Source organism: Bufo bufo, chromosome 1 (genome assembly GCF_905171765.1).
Source record: "Bufo bufo chromosome 1, aBufBuf1.1, whole genome shotgun sequence".
NCBI classification, from domain to species: domain Eukaryota; kingdom Metazoa; phylum Chordata; class Amphibia; order Anura; family Bufonidae; genus Bufo; species Bufo bufo.
This window is the reverse complement of record NC_053389.1, coordinates 806,568,829-806,588,534: the sequence shown is the minus strand read 5'-3', so window position 1 is coordinate 806,588,534 and position 19,706 is coordinate 806,568,829. Positions and strand designations below refer to the sequence as shown.

Genomic DNA, 19,706 nt, shown 5'->3' with positions numbered 1-19,706 from the left:
GTTCGTTGTCCATAACATACGCCATCCCTAAATGAACTTATAATTTCAGTAAAAAAAAAAACAAACACAAAAATATAAAACATTTAAATCCCCTCCCCCGAGATATCGCTGTGTCCGAAAATGTCAGAAATATTGTGGGTGGAGAATGCTGTAACAGAAAAAAATAACTATTTGCTGCTGTTTGGTCTTGTAGCCACCCAAAAATAGAATAAAAAGTGATCAAAAAGTTGTATGTACCCCAAAACCATAGCAATAAGAACTACAGCTCACAAATAAAAAAGCTGTAGGGATTCTGTCACCTCTTTTTACCCTATAGAGATGCAGACATGCACGGCTAGATCGCCGCTAGCATGTCCGCAAATGATTTTATATATATATGTAAATCAGCCTGGTAAGGAGCCCAAGGGGCTGCACTAACCGTTCTGGAGCCCAGCCACGTCCCCCTATTAAGGAGCCCAGCACCGCCTGTATCCACGAATCTCCTCCTTGCTCACGAAGTCAGATCGCCGTAATCTCGCGATGCGCAGTGCCGGCATAGTGTTCCTTCCCATAGTGTTCCTGCCTCAGTGAAGGAACTGCGCATGCGTGAGCTCGCGCACCGCAAGATTACGGCGATCTGACTTCGTGAGCAAGGAGGAGATTCGTGGATACAGGCGGTGCTGGGCTCCTTCACATGGGGACGTGGCTGGGCTCCAGAACGGTTAGTGCAGCCCCTTGGGCTCCTTACCAGGCTGATTTACATATATACATGATCATTTTTTACGCTCAATAAAACAACACAGATACAGGACTGGTATATTGCGGACATGCTAGCGGCGAGGGTAAAAAGAGGTGACAGAATCCCTTTAAAGTATTGAGCGCCCCAAAACACAATGACGGAATTGCTTTTTTTTTTCTTTTCTCAATTTCACCACACAATTTTTTTCCTGTTTTCCAATACATGCTATGGTAAGTGAAAAAGTGCCATAAAAATACAACTTGTCCCACAAAAAATGTGAAGGTGGAGAGGAAATATGAAAAATGGCTCACGGTTTCCCAGGATTATGGCCATTTTTACCTGTGTGTGCTACCTAACAACCTACCTATCCACCCTGATCTTCCTGTCCCTGGCCAGGGTGCTGGTAAGGTCACATGCGCTGCTGCAGCCCTTCCATCTTGAAGTGGCGGTACCGAACGAAAGCGTTCAGCGCTCGAAGGTTGATCACAGGGCCCATCTGTCCGCCCTTCTTTGCTACGAGGAACATATTGCTGAGGACCCCCGCAAGTGATGCGGGAGCCTGCTCTATTGCTCCTTTTTGGTAGAGGGCCGTCAGTTCATTGTCTAATAAGAGCTGTGCTTGTCTGGAGAGGACCATGGTATGAGGGGTGGGGGGAATTCGGAGTGGAGAGTCCACCAACTCTATGTGGAAACCCCGGACAGTGGACAGAACACAAGTGTCCGAGGTGATGCTTGACCAAGCGTGGGGAAAAAGACTGAGTCTGCCCCCTACACAAGTAGCCGAAAAACTTAGAGGAGGTTGTAGGCTTACCGTAAGGTCGTCTGTAGTTCGTGGTTCCTCTGACACGCCAAGATCCACCGCGGGTGGGAAAGAACATAGGTGGCTGTCTGGTCTCTTGATAGGAGGATCTCTGGGAGAAGGAGCCTCGACCCGAGCCTCGGGTCTGGTATGTAGACCGGCCGGACAGACGGCCCCTGGAGCTGCCGGCCCTGGTAGAGACCTTCCCCTGAAAGACTCGCTTCATTGAGGATTGGGCCTTATCTAGAGCGGTAAACGCGCCCACAAAGCAGATTAGATCTTTGATAAAGGAGTCTCCAAAAAGAAGACCCTAAGCCTCTTTACCTGCCTCAGTCAAGGCAAGGTTGGAGAGCTTCGGCTCTATCTTAGAGAATGGCCTTTCTCCTTTCAATGGAAAGGAAAGTGTTTATGTTGCCAGCTAAACAGACAGCTCGCTGAACCCAACCCTGGAGTTTGTCCAGGTCTACCAGTCTATTTTCCGCTCTGGCGGATTCTGCCACCTCAAATATCTTAGTCAAGGGGCCTAAAATATCTAGGAGCTTGTCCTGACAGGCTCTCAAGCCGACTCCAAGCCTCTGCGGGGTATCCAACCCGATTTTGACCGAAATTGGGACATTTTCGGGTCAACCACCGGGGTCTCACAGACCTTGTTAGGTATCAGCGGCCTAGGACATTCCGCCCTTAACTTATTGCGAGCCTCCTTGCTAAGGGGTCGCTGTACACAGGCCTCTAAATACTTTGCTATATGGTCTGATGGGAGCCATTCTGTAGATATCAGATGATGGAGGGTATCCGGATCAAAGAGGGGAGTTACTAACCGGTGCTACAGAAGGAGGTGGCATGGGTGGGCCCAACCCCTCACTCATAAAGTCTTCCTCTGAACTATCAGTGGCATCAGCCTGAGCCTCCTCGTCTGATCCGAATTCTGATACGGATTCAGTGTCTGGTTGCGCTCTGGCGCATTTCCAATGCTGTGCCTTTTCTGCCTGGCGCGGAAAGGCTCTCTTGCGCGACAGGAGCACGCTCTCATGGGTGAAAGGTTTTACACCAGTTATCTTGCTTCTGGAGGCAATTGTTTCAGAGTCTGCCGGGTGAATCCCAGTCGCCCTAGGGAGTCCCTGGATGAAGAAGGATGGTCCATAAGGGCCTGGGAAATGTATGGTAATGGCCAAGGACATAGAGCCCATAGCTGCCTTAATGGCAACTGACAAAGAGCGCTGCAGCGCTAATGTCTGGGCGTCCTCAGTAATAGAACCAGAATCCCCAGATGATGATGGGGAACCAGGCTCATGGGGGGGACTCCCCGCCTGCCTACCTCCAGATAATGGAGGGATAATGGGCAGGTTCTTGTGTGATAAGGTGGAGGCTAGAGTGGGTAAGTCACCCAGACTAGTGGCAGTAGGGTAACTAATGTTAATATATGTATGGCCGTAAAGCCTCTATACCTGCCTAAAATAGATAACCAGATAGATGCCAGATAACCAGCGCGATATCCGTTACCCGACGGTGAGGAATGAGAAGATGGTGGTAGAAATCCCGCGATGTTTCGGCCGTCAATCCAGGATGCAGAGGACAGGGGACGAGCGGTCGCGAGATCTCGCGGCGCTGAAGAGAAGGGAAAAAGGAGGTGGCGGTCGAAGTCTTGCGATACTTCGGCTGCGCCGCCCAAAGGGGGAAGAGGGAGAAAAGATGGCCGAAGAGCGCGAATAAAGGAGACAAATAAGGGGTTAATTCATACCAGCTCTCGGGAAGAAAGAAGGGCAGGTGTGGTGAGTAAAACCAGAGGATAAGCACGAAAATAAAGAATAATAATACAATAGGAAACTATTATAATCAGAGAGAATTATTAGTCAGAGAAAAAAAGCGAATAACACAGTACAGGTATACTTAACTAGGTGGCAGCAGCAAAGGAAGAGCTTACTATTGAGTGGACTATTATACTGGGGCTGTAAGGGGAGGGGCCGGTTTCCAAGGTTACCTTTTTTCATTATGTTTTTTCTTTGCTGCTATTGGTTTTCAGTAAAGAAAGAGATAGCAATAGGAGCCTTTGTGTTGTGTTATAAAATTCAAATCACCCCTCTATTCCCTAGAATAAAAAAAATTAAACATCATGGGCATCGCTGCATCCGAAAATGCCTGTACTATTAAAATATAAAAATATTTATCCCATAAGATGTAACGGGAAAGGGGGGGGGATATAAATGCCCATTTTTCATGACTTCACATCCCCAAAAAATTGAATAAAAAAATTATCAAAAAGTCACACACTCCAAAATGGTATCAATAAAAACTACAGATTGTCCCACAAAAATGAGCCCCCCCCCCCCCCAGCTCAGTAGATAGAACTATAAAAAAAAAGTTATTGGGGTCAGAATATGATGATGTTATATGACAGTGAAAAGAAAAAATTCTTCCCACATTTTTTAATTTTTTTCAGTATTAAAACACTAGAAAAACTATATAAATGTATAGCCGTAATTGTACTGACCCAGAGAATGAAGAGAACAGGTCAGTTTTACCACATAGATAATGCTGTAAAAACAAAACCCAGAAAACTGGCAGAATTGCGTGTGTTTTTTTCCAGTTTCACCCCATTTGAAATTTTTTTTACAGCTTCCGACTACATTGTATGCTAAATGGTGCCATTAAAAAGTATAACTTGTCCCATAGAACACAAACCCCCATATGGCTATGAGAATGCGAAAATAAAACAGAAGTTATAGCTCTGGGAAGGCAGGGAGTGGAAAAACGGAAAATCGCAGGGTCCTGATGGGGTTAAGTTTAACACTTCTGTCGTGAGATGTTATTACACGTTTCTGCCACCCCTTTGCTGAAGATTGACAAATTTTGAAACTTTTTAAAAAGCTGCAAATGCAAAATCTGGCTTAACCCTTTCAGCTCTCGGGTTTTGTTTTTACAGCGTTCCCTATATGGTAAATGTTACCTGTTACTTTCATTCTTCAGGTCAGTACAATTACAGCAATGCCGCATAGTTATTGCATTTTAAGGGCTCATGGACACGACCGTATGTATTTTGCGGTCTGCAAAAAATACGGATGACGTCAGTGTGCATTCCGTATTTTGTGGAACGGAACAGCCGGCCCCTAATATTACAGTCCTATGCTTGTCTGTAATGCGGACAATAATACGACAAGTTCTATTTTTTTGCAGAACATACGGAAAAGGATTGCACATATGGAGTAACTTCCATTTGTTTTGCGGATCCATTGAAATGAATGGCTCCGCATACGGTCTGCAAAAAAAAAAAAAAAAAAAACGTAACAGACACGGAAAGAACATACAATTATGTGCATGAGCCCTAATTCTGAGGTGAAGCGACCAAATAAAGTCAAATCGGCCATTTTGACTTTTTTTTTTCCATTTTGCCATTTGCGAACAGTATTTTTTTTATGGTTTACATTTTTGGGGAAAGGGAGGTGATTTGAATTTTTATATCAATTTTTCTTTTACACTATGTTGTGGCAGGCCAAGGGTCAGCCACGTGATGATCGTTGCCTCGTGTTCAGGTGAAGGACGTCGACAAAACCTTGTCAGGAACCCAACATCAAAGTGTCCTGGACCCTTTATTTATACACAGTTCAAAGGGTGTAACCCCTCAAAGTAAAACATGATTGGCTTACAGACATTTCAATAATGGCTTTTGAATCCATCTATTGATTGGTTAGTATTTTACCAGTTTCACTTTTCCAAAAATGTGTTAACTGATGAGTTTAGTTTTTTTTAGCAAGAGATACATATTTTGTTAGTAGTACGTACAAATCTTATCTTAACACACACACAGCTCACTTCTATAGGTTTTTAGCTTACGCTTGTTTTTTTCAAATGTCACCACATTGTATCACGTACACAGAGAAAATGAAAAACATCTTATGAATTTTATATCCACTTTCAGAAAAGCTGGATAATTTCCTTAACTATTTTATAGTTCCCATCATCAGACTGCTTCTCTCATACACTAATGCATTAGCATGTATGAGAGTTACAATGTATTCCTGAGGAGCTCTGCCACAGGCAGAGGCTCCTTAGGAACTAATGTGCGGCAGCTTCATTTTATTCTGGAGGACTGAAGCTGCTGCACAATGCATCCAGCTCCTCCGATCTGCGCCAGGGGGAGCTGGAGCACTAATGGAATTGCACGCTTCTGGGTTTTAGCAAAATCAGACGCTGTGGTCACAGTTGACCACTGCATCTGAAGGGTTAAAAGGCCACGATCGGCATTACCACCAGTCGCTGACTTTAGCCACAGGTGTCTGCTGTATGAAACAGCAGGCACCCAGCAGATATGGCACCCGCTGCACGCACCATGTTAAATGTCCCGGACAGTGCCTTCGGGAAGGGATTTTCTGGGATTACTAGTTTATAACAGATCTGCTCATGTACATCTTCCCAGTGAATTCTCTTTTTCAATTTGGACGCTCCTGACCCATGTTCATCAGTCCCTCTGGTTTGTTTCCATCCTGTATCCAACCAAACCCATGACACACTTCTTTCTTGGCCACAACTCCAGCACCGCCCAACTAGTTACATAGACGCTCCTCTATCACTGCCCCGCCCCAAGGACATGACATCACAGGAAATGTGAGCGACATGGTCATGTGACCACAGCCCAGAACAGAAGATAGGGGCAATAAAAGCTAAAAGAAACACATTACAAAATCACAGCTACCTTTGTAAATGATGCAAAACCCCTTTAAATCTCAACGCACTAACCATGTCCACTTATCAAAACTGGAGCGAGAGAGGTGTAAAAACACACACAAAGCGTTTGAGTGTGTAAAGCCAGAATTAGATTGACAGCAGAATTGCAAAACTCCCAGCATGCCCGAAGAGCCTACAGCAGGGCATTGTGGGAGTTGTAGTTTTACACCAGCTGGAGAGCCGCAGGTTGAGCATGCCTGCTTTAGAGGTTTCAGTAGCTGCTGTGTTAGGATGGACTTACCCCAGTATATACTGGAGAGAAGGTACCGCACTAGGCCTACCAGCCATTGTGTTCTCAGCTGCCGCAGACCACCATATTGATCGGCAGCATACAATCTTTGCAGTGAGAGTGTAAATCCTCCTCCATTTTACTGGTCCTGTAAAAACCGCAGTGCAGTTGTGTGAAAACCTGCATCACACCATTTGTGGCTGGGCCTCAAATATTCAATCTGAGAAATTAGGGGCAGATGCCATTTTAGTAAAGGGACAGTATTCGGCCACAGACCAGGGTTTTCTACATCAATCTTAAAGGGGTTGGTGGTCTTCTAATTTTGATGACCTAGAGACTGGTCAAGGCCTGGCTCCCCGCAAACACATCCGAAGATCTGCGGCGCTCATGCACCCGCTGCATTCTCGGCTCTGTGATTAGGATGGAGTAACTACATCTGTTCCGTCATGGTCTCATGTCCAGGTTGGTGAGGATCGGTCACTGCTCCAGACATATTTTAGTACGTAAAATAGTATTTAGCATTAAATAATCATTCTTCAGCACCAGTATGCTGCTCCATTCCTCAGTTGCTCCTACTAGACAGGAATAAAAAAGGTATATTGGTACTAGTTGGGGGGCATATCTCTGCCCAGTCTAACACCCATCACACTGGCAACGCCCAGTTGTATCCATCATAAGCTTCTAGCAGGAATAACAGATAAGGATTCAGAATCAGCAGTTACTAAAATCTGACACGTCCTCTAAAGAGGCAAGTCGTGCATCAGGCTAAATGTTAACTTCATTATCACCTCACTGCCAGTTAGTAACTGACACTGAATGAAGCAGTTCTGCCACACTCAGAGCCTAGGGGACCGATCGGCAACTGATCTGCATGAACTAGTATCCACAGACATCGTGATCAGCCAATACCCAACCCAAGAACATTTGTATGCAGCACCCCTGCTGATCTATGAGGAGAGTCCAGTATAACATCCTGTCACAGGTGAGCAGTGGTCACCTTGTAAGGGCTCATGCACACAAACGTTGTCCATCTGAGCCACAAACATGTGGACCCAAACGGACACAATCACTTCAATGGGGCCACAAAAAAAAATACGTAGCTCTGTTCCATGAACCCGCAAAAAAAAAAAAAAAAAAAAAAAATAAAAAAAAAAAATATAGAACCTGTCCTATTCTTGTCTGCTTTGTGGACAAGAAAAGGCATTTCTATTATGGGCGACCCATTCTGTAGATTGTGGAACGGAACACAGATGGAAGGCATCTGCAGATCACAAGACATGGCGCGGTTGTGTGGATGAGCCCTAAGACTAAGGATTTCCTATGGGCTACAGACACGTTTGTGCCATCAGCAGAGCTGGACTCGGGACACTATTTTTATTTTTTTCTTGTAGAATACAAAGTTAAAGACACCATTTTACTAGTAAAAAGTCTTTATTTAACTTTCTCCGGAAAGCACGATTCCCGTGTGCGTAGAAATGGCCTCCATAGAAAGGACAAATGGCAGCTAGACGAGAAATAATTCTGTAACATACAAAAGTCGCTCCTCGAAACGTGGGGATTAAAAGACACCTGTCCAGTAATATACCGGGGTCCAGTGAGAAGCAGCAGGCCATCACAGCCTGATTTGGAAGGGGGGGGGGGGGCAGTTTGTTGCGGGCGCACATCACACAAAGGTGATTTTGGTCCGGGCCTGATTGACCAGCCAGACGTTCAGTTCCTCATACTCCTCCAGAGCCGCCACAAACTGTGCGGGGGTGAAGCCCTTGGACACGCAGCGCTGCTCGGCCTCCGAGTACTTGATGCTGCGTGGCCCCTTTTCTGGAACCATCTCACGAATTGTGGCAAAGATTACATCTGCGGGTCGCTGGGTTCTAGAGAGACAGATAACAGTTTTTAGATCCGGCCATCATAATCAGGACTGAAATATGAGATCACAGCCACTTACCTCGCTGTCTGCCCCTTGTCTCCCAGTAGGGAGTCTTTAGACATTTCCATTAACCTCATAGCTTCATTCACATCTTCTTTCTCCACAACATCCTCCAGACGTAGACGGGCCTAGAGGGGCGGTATATGAGGAAGGTCACTACCAGGACTTTACATGGTCTACTCGTCATTTTCATCTTCCTTCACTATGCAAAGCTTGCAGAGCTTTCTCCAGCTGCCGTGGTGCACTGCATCTCCCTCCACTCAATGCATCTTTGGGTGCGACTAGATTACTGGACAAGATCAATACATAAAACACAATCCATATGGATATTCTCGGCACTGGTGGAGGGTCGACTCTGGGCAACGTCACATGCTGGTGTTTCGCCAACACTGTCAGACCGAGACAAGTGCAATGCTCCTAGGACACACCAGCAGTTGCTCCTGTCTCTGCCTGTCAACATCAGCCTGTCTGGGTAGGAGCAGCAGTGTGGTGTAGAGCAGGGTCACAGCGAGCGGCGGAAGTGCTGTCCCTACAGTAGGACCTGTACACAGCTACCTGCACGAACAGCACTTTGGAGCTCAGTGGACTGAACCTCTAAAAAAAGAAATCCCACAGATCACATCAATGAAACGCCCAGAGACATCTTACCAGAGCGGTGGAGAGACGCAGAATGGACAGGAGGGTTCTGGCCGAGGTGAACGTGGTGTCTTTGTTGGTTCGTGCCTCTTTCCTCATCTCAACGTAGGCGGCTGTCAGGTAGTCTGCAAGGGATTCTGGGATTGCTGGCTGCTTGCGCTTGCACATTGTAATATAGCGTCTACAGAAATGTAGAAACGGATTAGAGAGATCTAACGGTGACTGCAGGGACAAGATAGAGCATGGACGGGAACTGACCTCATAAGCTTCATATCGAGAGCCTCGAACTGAGAGGGCGGCTGCTTGCTATGCTGGTGGACATATGTGATGTGCTGAGCCAGCCTGATGGGAGGAAGTCAGAGGTAAGTACTCAGCAGAGGCTTCTGCAGGGGAGGACACTCGTAATAATGTTAAGCACCTGAGATCGTTGTCCCTGTCAGGCTTGTCCTGAATTAGCCAAAGCAGATCAAATCGAGACAGGAGGGCGGCGGGGAGCTGGATGTTCTGTTCCACTGTTTTCTTGGGGTTGTACCTTCCATAGGCCGGGTTAGCCGCAGAAAGGATGGAGCAGCGAGCGTTCAGCGTGGTCATTATACCAGCCTATGAAACACAATGACATGATTTGGTCAAAGACTGATGACAATCTGCAAACTACAACCCCCAGCGTGCCACAACTGATCTAGATTAAACCCTGCTCATTATGGTTACTAAAGAGCTGGAGTGTTGGGGCTTCTTACTTTAGCAATGGAGATGGTTTGCTGTTCCATGACTTCATGGATGGCGGTGCGGTCAGTATCCATCATCTTGTCAAACTCATCAATACAACAGACTCCCTGATCTGCCAGGACCAGGGCACCCCCCTCCAGGGTCATCTCCCCAGTCACTGTATCCTTCATCACAGCAGCCGTCAGACCAACACCGGACGAGCCTCTTCCTGTGGTGTACTGACCTAGAAGTGGTGAAAGCAGGAGTGACATACACTGGAGACCACAGGAATAGTCACAATCCAAACAGGAGTAATACATACTGCGAGGAGCCAGGCGGTCAATGTAGGACAGAAGCTGAGACTTTGCCACTCCGGGGTCTCCCATCAGGCAGATGTTAATATTCCCTGCAAGAGTATACATAAGAGTGAACACAATGCAAGACGAGACAGCGCTGTTGAGATCAGAGGGATCACCCACAAGTACCAACCTCTGATCTTCATGCCACGGGGAGAATGGTCCACACCACCCACCAGGAGAAGCAGCAGAGCCTTTTTCACATCTTCATGTCCATAGATCTCCGGTGCAATAGAAGCAGCGAGTTTCTCATAGAAGTCATCCTCTAGAAACATGAAGCAGATCATATCTGTCAACCACAACTCTGTTCAGGCTGGTGGTGGCAATGAGCATGTACACGTCACTGCCGGGTCCATCAGAACCAGAAGCCCAATGCTGGACCCAGAACACTCGGAAAAGTCATTTTTGTCAAGTTTTGACTTTTATAGGTTCTTGGGAGATTTGGTATTGACCTGACAAAAAGCCGTATACCAGGTGCATCCTCAGAAAATCTGGTCAGACAAGTCGGGGATCATAACTTGATCAGTTGCCTGCCCAAACAAGGTATGCGCCTCGATTGTGTTAGACATCTGCCGTGATCAAAGGGTCTCTACTCAGTCTAGCTTTGCATGCCACAATCAGCAATGATCGCGATACTCAAAAGGGTTAAACGGAGATCAGAAGAAGCGCCTCCAAAATCCACTTTACAGTAGAGCTTCAGATGAGTCCTGCTTGGTCTCCAGCTCACCTGTGATCTGCCGCAGCTCTGCCTCACTCAGTTCTTCTGTTCCCAGCTCATCATCCTCAGTCTTGTTCATCTTCACCATCCTATGAGCATCCAGGTAGGTCTCCGACAGCAGCCCCTGCAAGAGAGGACATTATGGGCCATGTACACAATATATAGGTGAAGCCTCATCTTCAGCAAAAGTTTAAGATTCCTTACTTGGGCTACTTGCCGGAAGCCACTCTTCAGCATGGGCAGAAAAACCCCAGTAATACCGACATGGTCTCCAGGCTGCACCATGCGTGTGTTCTCCCCACGGATGTAGACTGTCATACAGCGAGGAATGTTACCCACAGGGACTTGGTCGCTCTAGAAGAAAAATACTGATGAGACCAGGTAAACAAGGTCCTGGAGTCACACAGTTAAGACGGCGGCTCAGTCATCACCCACTCACATGCTCCTGGATCTTCAGCTCCTGAAACTTGACGAACTTGGATCCTCTGGTCTGCAGATAGAGGCGACCGCCGGAGCGGTTGGTCTGACATTCTTTACTTGGGCACATTATCAGGGGCATGAAGGTTGGAGACTGGATCTGTAAGAGAAAGACAATACCTGATCTAAAAAGGATGAAGGAACAGAAATGTCTTCTTACAAGATAGAATCTGACTTACAGGCTGGTAGGTCTCTGCACCACACTGGTCACATGTGTACGTCGCCACAACCATCATGGGCTTCACTTCCGTGACCCTGGTGACAATTCCTCGCACGGTTACAAGCTTCCCAATGGAGTCAGCCTTCACATCTCGAATAACTCGGGCTTTGGCAGTGGAAGGAGCCTTGAAGTACAGCTCGCTGGAGGAGAAGGAGGAAGAAAGTTTTAAGCCATAGCAGTGGCTGAATAGAAAGGTTTTTACATTGAGATGTTTAGGAACCTTCTGAGAAGGTCCAGAAACACGAGAAGCCTCTGAAGCAGCAAGACACATGGTGACTTACAATCTGCGCATGAGCTCTGCTGGATACTGGTTGTGAGCGTCCCGGATCTCTGCAGGGTCCCGGCCCCTCTGCTCCATCATTAATCGATGTTCTATGTACACGTCTAGAGAGTCTTTGTTCACCAACTGAGAAGACAAAGCAGGATGAGAGGTTCTGCCTGGAGACACCCCAGCTTCTGGTAGGACCCAGCAGGTAGGTCCCTCACCTCCTTCTCCTTGTACTGGGGCAGCAGCTCCTGCACAGCATCTGCAAACAGATTGGTGTATCTGCGGGTGTTCTCACAGACAGAGTCCACCAGCTCGGGGTCTTCTTCTGCCAGGTCGTCCAGGTCAATGTACAAAGCCACTTGTTCTCTGTGGGCAACGTTAGCCTATGGAACGAGAGAGGAAAGGACATATTGTGGCCACTCTGCCCCATGTGTACACAGTGCAGCTATCCTGCCATATGTACCAGCGCTCACCAGCTGGGTGCCATATTTGAAGTTCTTCTTCCCCAGTTCATCATCTTTGTAGAATTCCTGCAGAAAGGTCTTGAATTTTTCTGAAAAGAGAAGTGGAAATCGAGGGAGGTCACTGACCAGAACTACAATCCCCATCCTCCCGGGACACTCAGCAAGTATGTCAGACACCTAACAGCCCAGCTGAACTCCTATACTGCAGGGAGCAGAAGGAAACTGGTAAGAAACCTACTCCAGAGCTGCACTCACGATTCTGCTGGTGCAGTCAGCACCAGCAGAATCGTGAGTGCAGCTCTGGAGTATAATACAGAATAAGTAATGTATGTACACAGTGACTGCACCAGCAGAATAGTGAGTGCAGCTCTGGAGTATAATACAGGATGTAACTCTGTACCAGTGATGTATGTACACAGTGACGGCACCAGGGGGACACCAGTACAGGATTGAGGACACGTACACTCCCATCAGACATAGTAGTCATAGGCAGAAGAGCACACTCTCAGCACCCGCAGGAATATGAGCCACGAATCAGACTTCAGCTTTCGTGCATTCAGCACAGGATACAAAATGAAAGCCGTGCCCTGATTGGCTGCTGTTACTTCCATCTGCCTGCAGGGCTTCCACATTGGATTGGACGCCATTTAATTATGCCGGGCACAATGCCCTCATTTCCAGTCACGTGACGCGTGTGACCCGGAAGTACTAAGCACCGGCAGCCTGAGCATCGCCTCCCTCAGCGGAGAACGGGACAGCTTCGGGTGAGTATCAGGAGCGGCGCTGCACACGGCGGACCCGTCCCTTCTCACCAACGTCCCGCTGACCTGGGCTGCAGCGTCTCGGAGCTCGTGCACAAAGATACGCGCGTCCTCTGGTGGTGGAGGACCGTAACTGCAAGCGCGTAAAATAGGAATGTCGCTACGTGCGGCAACAACAACGATGCCCGAACATAGCGGCCTCTCGGCCATCCCGGGGCTGCAGTCCGGTCACACCGAGAGCACTGATGCGCTGGACGTTACAGCCGCATCCCCTTACTTTCTCCTCCCCACCTCCATAAGCTTCTTCTCACCTTTCTCGGCCTGGTAATCCCGGGGCATGATGGCAACTGTGCAGACTGCTGCGCTCTCGCCTGTGACTGACTCGCACTCTGTCCCTCTTTTCCCGGGCTTTCTTTTCGCGGGCTTTTCCCTCCAAGCGGCGATTTGATTGGTTGTAGGTTGCCTGACTTCGAGCACCGCCCCTTAGCAACCGGGCGCGTGGCACGTGACCGCTGGTGGAACCAATGAATTCCGAGCCCTGGAATGGACGGAAGCGATGACGCCCCGCCTTCCTCGGGTGATTGGCCAATTAGTGACGAGCATTCTAGCCCTTGTTGTTGGAACGACCAATGGGAAGTGGAGACGAGTGAGTTTTTCCCGCGGTTTTCTATCTTTGTGGTGAGGTGACTGGAGGAGCTCCGTGTGACTGCAATGTCAGCTGGAAACCTGATAATTCATTGTTCTGCTGATATTGGGCCGTCAGAAATAACCACTGGGCGCTATCAGAAGGGCTATGAAATCCCCCAATTTTATAGAATAATTTTATAATAAAAGCCTTGGCCTTGAGCTCCCTTTCCAAAAAATCATGAAGTGATATAAGAGAAATGGCTTTGAAAAGAAAAAAAAACCTTGGCCTGGTTGGTTGTGAAGGTGTTAAATACTATATATATATAACAAGGGTGACCACTGCGCTCCATGCCCTGCAGAGATGACCTGCGATGCTCGTGGGTTTCCGCGGGAGCGCTGTAACTATATTGATTGTGTGCACCCCATTCCTAGAAGGTGAGGGGGCAGCGCACGATGAGGGGGCAGTGCAGATGACCTGGGGCCAGCGCACATGACGAGGGGGCAGCGCACATGACCTGGGGGCAGCGCACATGACGAGGGGGCAGCGCACATGACCTGGGGGCAGCGCACATGACGAGGGGGCAGCGCACATGACGAGGGGGCAGCGCACATGACGAGGGGGCAGCGCACATGACGAGGGGGCAGCGCACATGACGAGGGGGCCGCGCACATGACGAGGGGGCAGCGCACATGACGAGGGGGCAGCGCACATAACGAGGGGGCAGCGCACATGACGAGGGGGCAGCGCACATGACCTGGGGGCAGCGCACATGACATGGTGGCAGCGCACATGACGAGGGGGCCCTGCACATGACATGGGGGCGGCGCACATGACGAGGGGGCCCTGCACATGACGAGGGGGCCCTGCACATGACATGGGGGCGGCGCACATGACGAGGGGGCCCTGCACATGACATGGGGGCGGCGCACATGACGAGGGGGCCCTGCACATGACGAGGGGGCCCTGCACATGACATGGGGGCGGCGCACATGACGAGGGGGCCCTGCACATGACATGGGGGCCCTGCACATGACGAGGGGGCCCTGCACATGACATGGGGGCCCTGCACATGACGAGGGGGCCCTGCACATGACATGGGGGCGGCGCACATGACGAGGGGGCCCTGCACATGACATGGGGGCCCTGCACATGACATGGGGGCAGCGCACATGACGAGGGGGCCCTGCACACATGAGGATGGGACCTCTGCACATGATGAGGGGGCCGCCTCTCATTCTCCGTTCTTCTCCTCTTGTACAGGGCTGAGGTGGAGTCATGCTCTCACAGCTTTTCATCTTGTCCTCCAAGGGCGACCTCCTGATATACAAGGACTGTATCCTCCGTCCAGGGGTTATCCCATGTAGAGCTGCACACCGCTACTTCACAGTACTCAACCCCAACAATATACCTTTTATTGTTTTCCCCTCTCTGTAGCTCCGCTACTCTGTGCTATGGTGGGCAGTGTCCTTACCTACACCCCTCCGCAAGCAACATTTATGTCTTATGACTTAGGGCGCAGCTCTCACAACCAGAATGAAAACCTCCACTCTTTACACTGCAGGTTGTGTCCAGAGAAGTGCCCACTTGTCATGCTGATTGTGTGGTCAGCCTCCTTCTTCCTGACGCTGCTGAATATATAGTTCCCAAGTAGTCTCCTTCCCCCTCTGGCAGCTCTAAATTTTAGGGGGAGCTTTACACATGCTGGCGCTTCATTCACCAGTTGTTGATGAGCGGTGGAGTAAGAAGTGCAGATTTAGGGCTCATTTAGACGACTGTAGTGTTTTTTAGATTTGCAAAACACGGATACCGGCCCATATGCATTCCGCACTTGGCCAACACTATGATAGAATTGACTACTCTTGTCTGCAATTGCAGACAAGATTAGGACTTGCTCTATCTTTTTCGCGGGGCCGTGGAACAGAACAACGGATGCCGACAGCACACTGTGTGCTCTCCGTATCTTTTGCGGCCCCATTGAAATGAATGAGATTAGAACTCAGAACAATGGACGTGTGAATGAGCCCTTATTAAGAGGCGCAGATGTTGTGCTGTCCGCCCACGATCAGTAAAATCGCCGTCTTCTCTGAGGATGAGATTTGCGCTATCATTGGCATCAATTTTACATCTGTGGGCCAAAATGTTTAACCCCTTATTGACCACCCATACGCCTTTTTACGGCGGTCACTAAGGAGCCTTAGGCTGGGCTGCCGCTTTTTCACGGGGACCCAGCTATCACATGAGAGCCACGGCCCTGCTCTAACAGCCCGGACCGGCAGGAGTGCCGATCGGGGCTCTTTAACACTTTACATGCCGCCCGCCGCATGTAAAGTGCTGACAGAGGGAGCGAACTCCCTCTGTCTCCCATCGACACCCCGCAAATGCGTTTGTGGGGTGCCGATTTGTGTGAAGGCTGGATGGGGTCTGATGTAGGCCCCAGACCAGCCTTGAGTAGTTTCCATCAGGCTGCGCTGGTCAATGTCAGAATAGCATTGCCATTAAAATGCAGCGCACTATAGGGATAATGCATTGCATTTTAAAAGCAATCAAAAAGCTGTCTGTTATAGTCCCCTTATACGTTTGGTATTGCCGCGTCCGTAACAACCTGGACTACATAAATATCACATAAATTATCCCCGACGGTGAATGCCGTAAAAAAAAAAAAAAAAGACAGGAATTGCTAATTTATTCTTAGTTGCCACCGAAAAAACTTAATAACAAGCTATCAAAAAGCGCCATTTACTCCAAAATGATACCAATAAAAAAAAGTTGTCCCCCAAAAATCAAACCCTCACACAACTCCATATAAAGAAAACTAAAAAAGTTATGGGTCTTGGGAAGTGGCAAAAAAAATAATATGTATTTGGTATCACTGTAATCGTACTGACCCAGAGAATAAAGATATTATGTTATTTATACTGAAAAATGAACGCCGTAAAATTTATAATGTAAAAATGCAGTGGCAGTATTGCTGTTTTTCCCCATCTTCCTCCCAGAAAAAGTAAACAAAAGTTACTCAAAGTTATGTGTACCCCAAAATGGCGCCATTAAAAACTACAACTTAAAACAAAGTGGAACTGGGCGCTCTCAAGGTATCCGGACCATAAGGAATTTATTAACACATAAAATAAATGAATGAATAAAATGTATCAATATGCGCAACCTATATTATACAATAACATCCTAATGTAAAACAGAACTAATCGACAAAAATAGAACTACTTATCAAAAGTTGATGATGTAAGAGAATAGATAATATGTAAAAATATAAAGGCAATATCAAAGTCCCGTAGATCTAATGACGAAAATGACGTATGGGCTCCAATAGTGAATAGTCCCAAGTATAAACAATAGCAGCAAAAATGTCCTGGGGTAAAGCCAATGAGTTAAACTGGTATGATACCACAGTAGAAGGTCCTGTATGCCACAGTAGAAACCATATATGTAGACAGAGGTAGCGGCGTCCCACTGGAAGAGCATTGGTCTCTACAGGTACAGGACCATCCAGGTGAGCGGCTTTGAGACAATAAGTGATACGGTAAGACCGTTCCAATCTTCTCCGGCAGGCTTTCATAACGATTACAGTGGAAGTTTTCCAGTGGGACGCCACTGGTAATTACATAGAGTGGGACGCCGCTACCTCTGTCTACATATATTGTTTCTACTGTGGCATACAGGACCTTCTACTGTGGTATCATACCAGTTTAACTCATTGGCTTTACCCCAGGACATTTTTGCTGCTATTGTTTATACTTGGGACTATTCACTATTGGAGCCCATACGTAATTTTCGTCTTTATATCTACTGGACTTTGATATTGCCTTTATATTTTTACATATTATCTTATTCTCTTACATCATCAACTTTTGATAAGTAGTTCTATTTTTGTTGATTAGTTCTGTTTTATATTAGGATGTTATTGTATAATATAGGTTGCGCATATTGATACATTTTATTCATTCATTTATTTTACGTGTTAATACATTTCTTTATGGTCCGGATACCTTGAGAGCGCCCAGTTCCACTTTGTTTTACGTTTTCCATTTAAAGGGGACAGGGCGAGTCCTTTTTACTGAGTGCACCTCTGTTGGTCCTAGTTATTCCTGTGCGCCACATTCACTATTTCGTTTTAAAAACGACAACTTGTCCCACAAAAAACAAGCCCTCAAGCTATATAGACGGAAAAATAAAAAAGTTATAGCTCTTGGGATGCGACGATGAAAAAAGGAAGAAAAATGCTTGGTCACTAAGGGGTTAATGTATCCCCCCCCCCCCCCCAAATGGCGCCACCCGATGTTGATTAAGTGTAATAACTGTTAATAGGAGATAAGTTACTGGCGGGCGGCCAGACACCAGCCCGTTGTCCTGCCATCACTGAGCGGAGGATGCATCATGGCCGCCATATTGACTTCTTATCCCAGGCTGAGCAGTGCAGATGTGTCCATTTCCTCCGTACTTTTCCTTACCACCGTCTCAGATCATGGCCTCCCCACAAGCTCCAGTGCGGCTGACGGCCTGTACCTGAAGCTGTCGTCTCTTCCATCAGACCAGGCCCCCGTGGTGACGGTAAGAAGCTGAACCTTGGTCGCCCCCTATTCAGCTGGGGGTGTGACCTTACCACTACCGCAATTTCACTTGTTTGGAAGAAGCCACTTTCTAATATAAAGTTTATTATTATTTTTTTTTCCATTGTCTGGATGCAGCCAGCAGTGTAAAGTATGGAGGTTTTCATGACTATATCCAGTTCCATGGATAGAAAACATCTATTTACTTACTGTCACCCATGTAATATAGCGGATGATTATATCTAATATAGCCTACAGGAAAAAGTATATCTCATTTATACAAATGGGCATTGACAACCAGAAAACCACCATTCTTTACACCGCAGCCTTTATCTAGAGAAGTGGAAACCAGTGTTTAATGGAAACTTGTCAAATTTCTTTTATGCCTATACAGCTTTAGGGCTCATGCACACTACCGTTTCCGTGGCAGACGATTGGGGCATACTTATCGCTAAATTAAAGTACAACAAAAAGAAAAAAACCCTGTGAAATATTTTTTTTTTACAATAAACTTTATTAGCATGAAATTATATTCACATATTTGGTATCGTCACGACCATAACAGCCCATACGGCACACTTCTATCATCATCTGTGATGGCGGTGTATGGTTGTATCACAGTTTACCTGCAGGGAGAAGAGACTGCTGGCCCGAGCACAGCTCCGGATAATCAGCAGGGAGTTAATACTGCCTGTGATGTTGTTCCCTTTACCTATGTGACTCCTCACTGCTGTCTTGTAGGAACACGAGGGCGGCCACTTCCTCCACACCCGTCACCGAGGTCTATATTTTGTCATAGGCGTTCGGCCGGATGATTCTCCGTTCATGTATCTGGATCTTCTGAACCGGTGAGTATAGGATTGTAAGGCCGGGTTCACACAGGGGCATCCCCTAAAAATAATTGCCATTCATGCAGTTTCCATGTATTTTCTTTGAGTGACTTAAAGGTGTTCTCCAGGCTTTTAATATTGATGACCTATCCTCAGGATAGATCATCAATATTGGATTGGCGGGGGTCCGACACCCGGCGGGCACCCCAGACGATCAGCTGTATGAGGAGATGGTGTGCGCAGTGCACGCCTGCCGATCCTGTCTTTCTTCCTGCTGATCGGCGGGGTTGCGGAATGCCGCCGGTCTGATAGGTAATCAATATTAAAAGCCCGGAGAACCCCTTTAATTGTGGCGATTTACAGTGATATTTTCCCTATGGACGTCAATAGAATAGAAACACACAAAAATAATAAAAACCACACCTGTCAGTCACACCATGGACCTGAGCACGTGACCTCTGATCGCTTACACACTACACTACAGAAATAATTCAGAGGTAGTGTCATACAGTAGAGTCTGTAAATGTGAGCACGTGGTCCCACAGTGATCCCCAACCATCTCACCCCGGGGAAAGCCCTATTCCCTCTGCTAATCACTCCATAATTCTCTCCAAGCATCTGAAACAATCAGGGAATGGCAGGCTCTGCTGCTCTCTAATACACATTATGTATCACTCTATCATCCTTTT

General features: G+C 47.4%; 2 protein-coding genes across 3 annotated transcripts in view; one reads left to right on the top strand and one right to left on the bottom strand.

The window, feature by feature from the left end:
- Window positions 1-7,877: 7,877 nt before the first annotated feature.
- MCM7 (minichromosome maintenance complex component 7) lies at window positions 7,878-13,336 on the bottom strand. The gene is made up of 16 exons (XM_040415169.1): window positions 13,309-13,336; window positions 12,246-12,325; window positions 11,991-12,155; window positions 11,786-11,910; window positions 11,464-11,644; window positions 11,247-11,384; window positions 11,012-11,161; window positions 10,817-10,931; window positions 10,223-10,354; window positions 10,056-10,139; window positions 9,766-9,977; window positions 9,447-9,628; window positions 9,287-9,370; window positions 9,041-9,209; window positions 8,411-8,520; window positions 7,878-8,336 (listed from the first exon to the last, which is right to left on the bottom strand). The coding sequence occupies exons 1-16, from the start codon at window positions 13,334-13,336 to the stop codon at window positions 8,129-8,131; spliced, it is 2,163 nt and encodes a 720-aa protein (XP_040271103.1). The 3' UTR covers window positions 7,878-8,128.
- Window positions 12,599-19,706, top strand: part of AP4M1 (adaptor related protein complex 4 subunit mu 1) — a 32,106-nt gene continuing 24,998 nt past the window's right edge. The window contains exons 1-4 of one of the 2 annotated variants that reach the window (XM_040415171.1): window positions 12,599-13,000; window positions 14,899-14,958; window positions 18,100-18,188; window positions 18,929-19,035. In XM_040415171.1, the coding sequence (XP_040271105.1) occupies window positions 14,901-14,958; window positions 18,100-18,188; window positions 18,929-19,035 (254 nt within the window). In that variant the 5' untranslated portion in view covers window positions 12,599-13,000; window positions 14,899-14,900. Of the gene's footprint in view, window positions 13,001-14,885; window positions 14,959-18,099; window positions 18,189-18,928; window positions 19,036-19,706 lie in introns of both variants that reach the window. The other variant, XM_040415170.1, reaches the window with a different exon arrangement.

Bases quoted from the DNA above. Each gene is read 5' to 3' on its own strand.
- MCM7 (XM_040415169.1), bottom strand. From the start codon at position 13,336: ATGCCCCGGGATTACCAGGCCGAGAAAG. The intron at 11,645-11,785 runs GTAAGTCACCAT...CTTCTCCTCCAG, and splicing joins GCAGAGCTCATGCGCAGATT to CGAGCTGTACTTCAAGGCTC. The intron at 8,521-9,040 runs GTAAGATGTCTC...CCGCCCCTCTAG, and splicing joins TGCGTCTCTCCACCGCTCTG to GCCCGTCTACGTCTGGAGGA.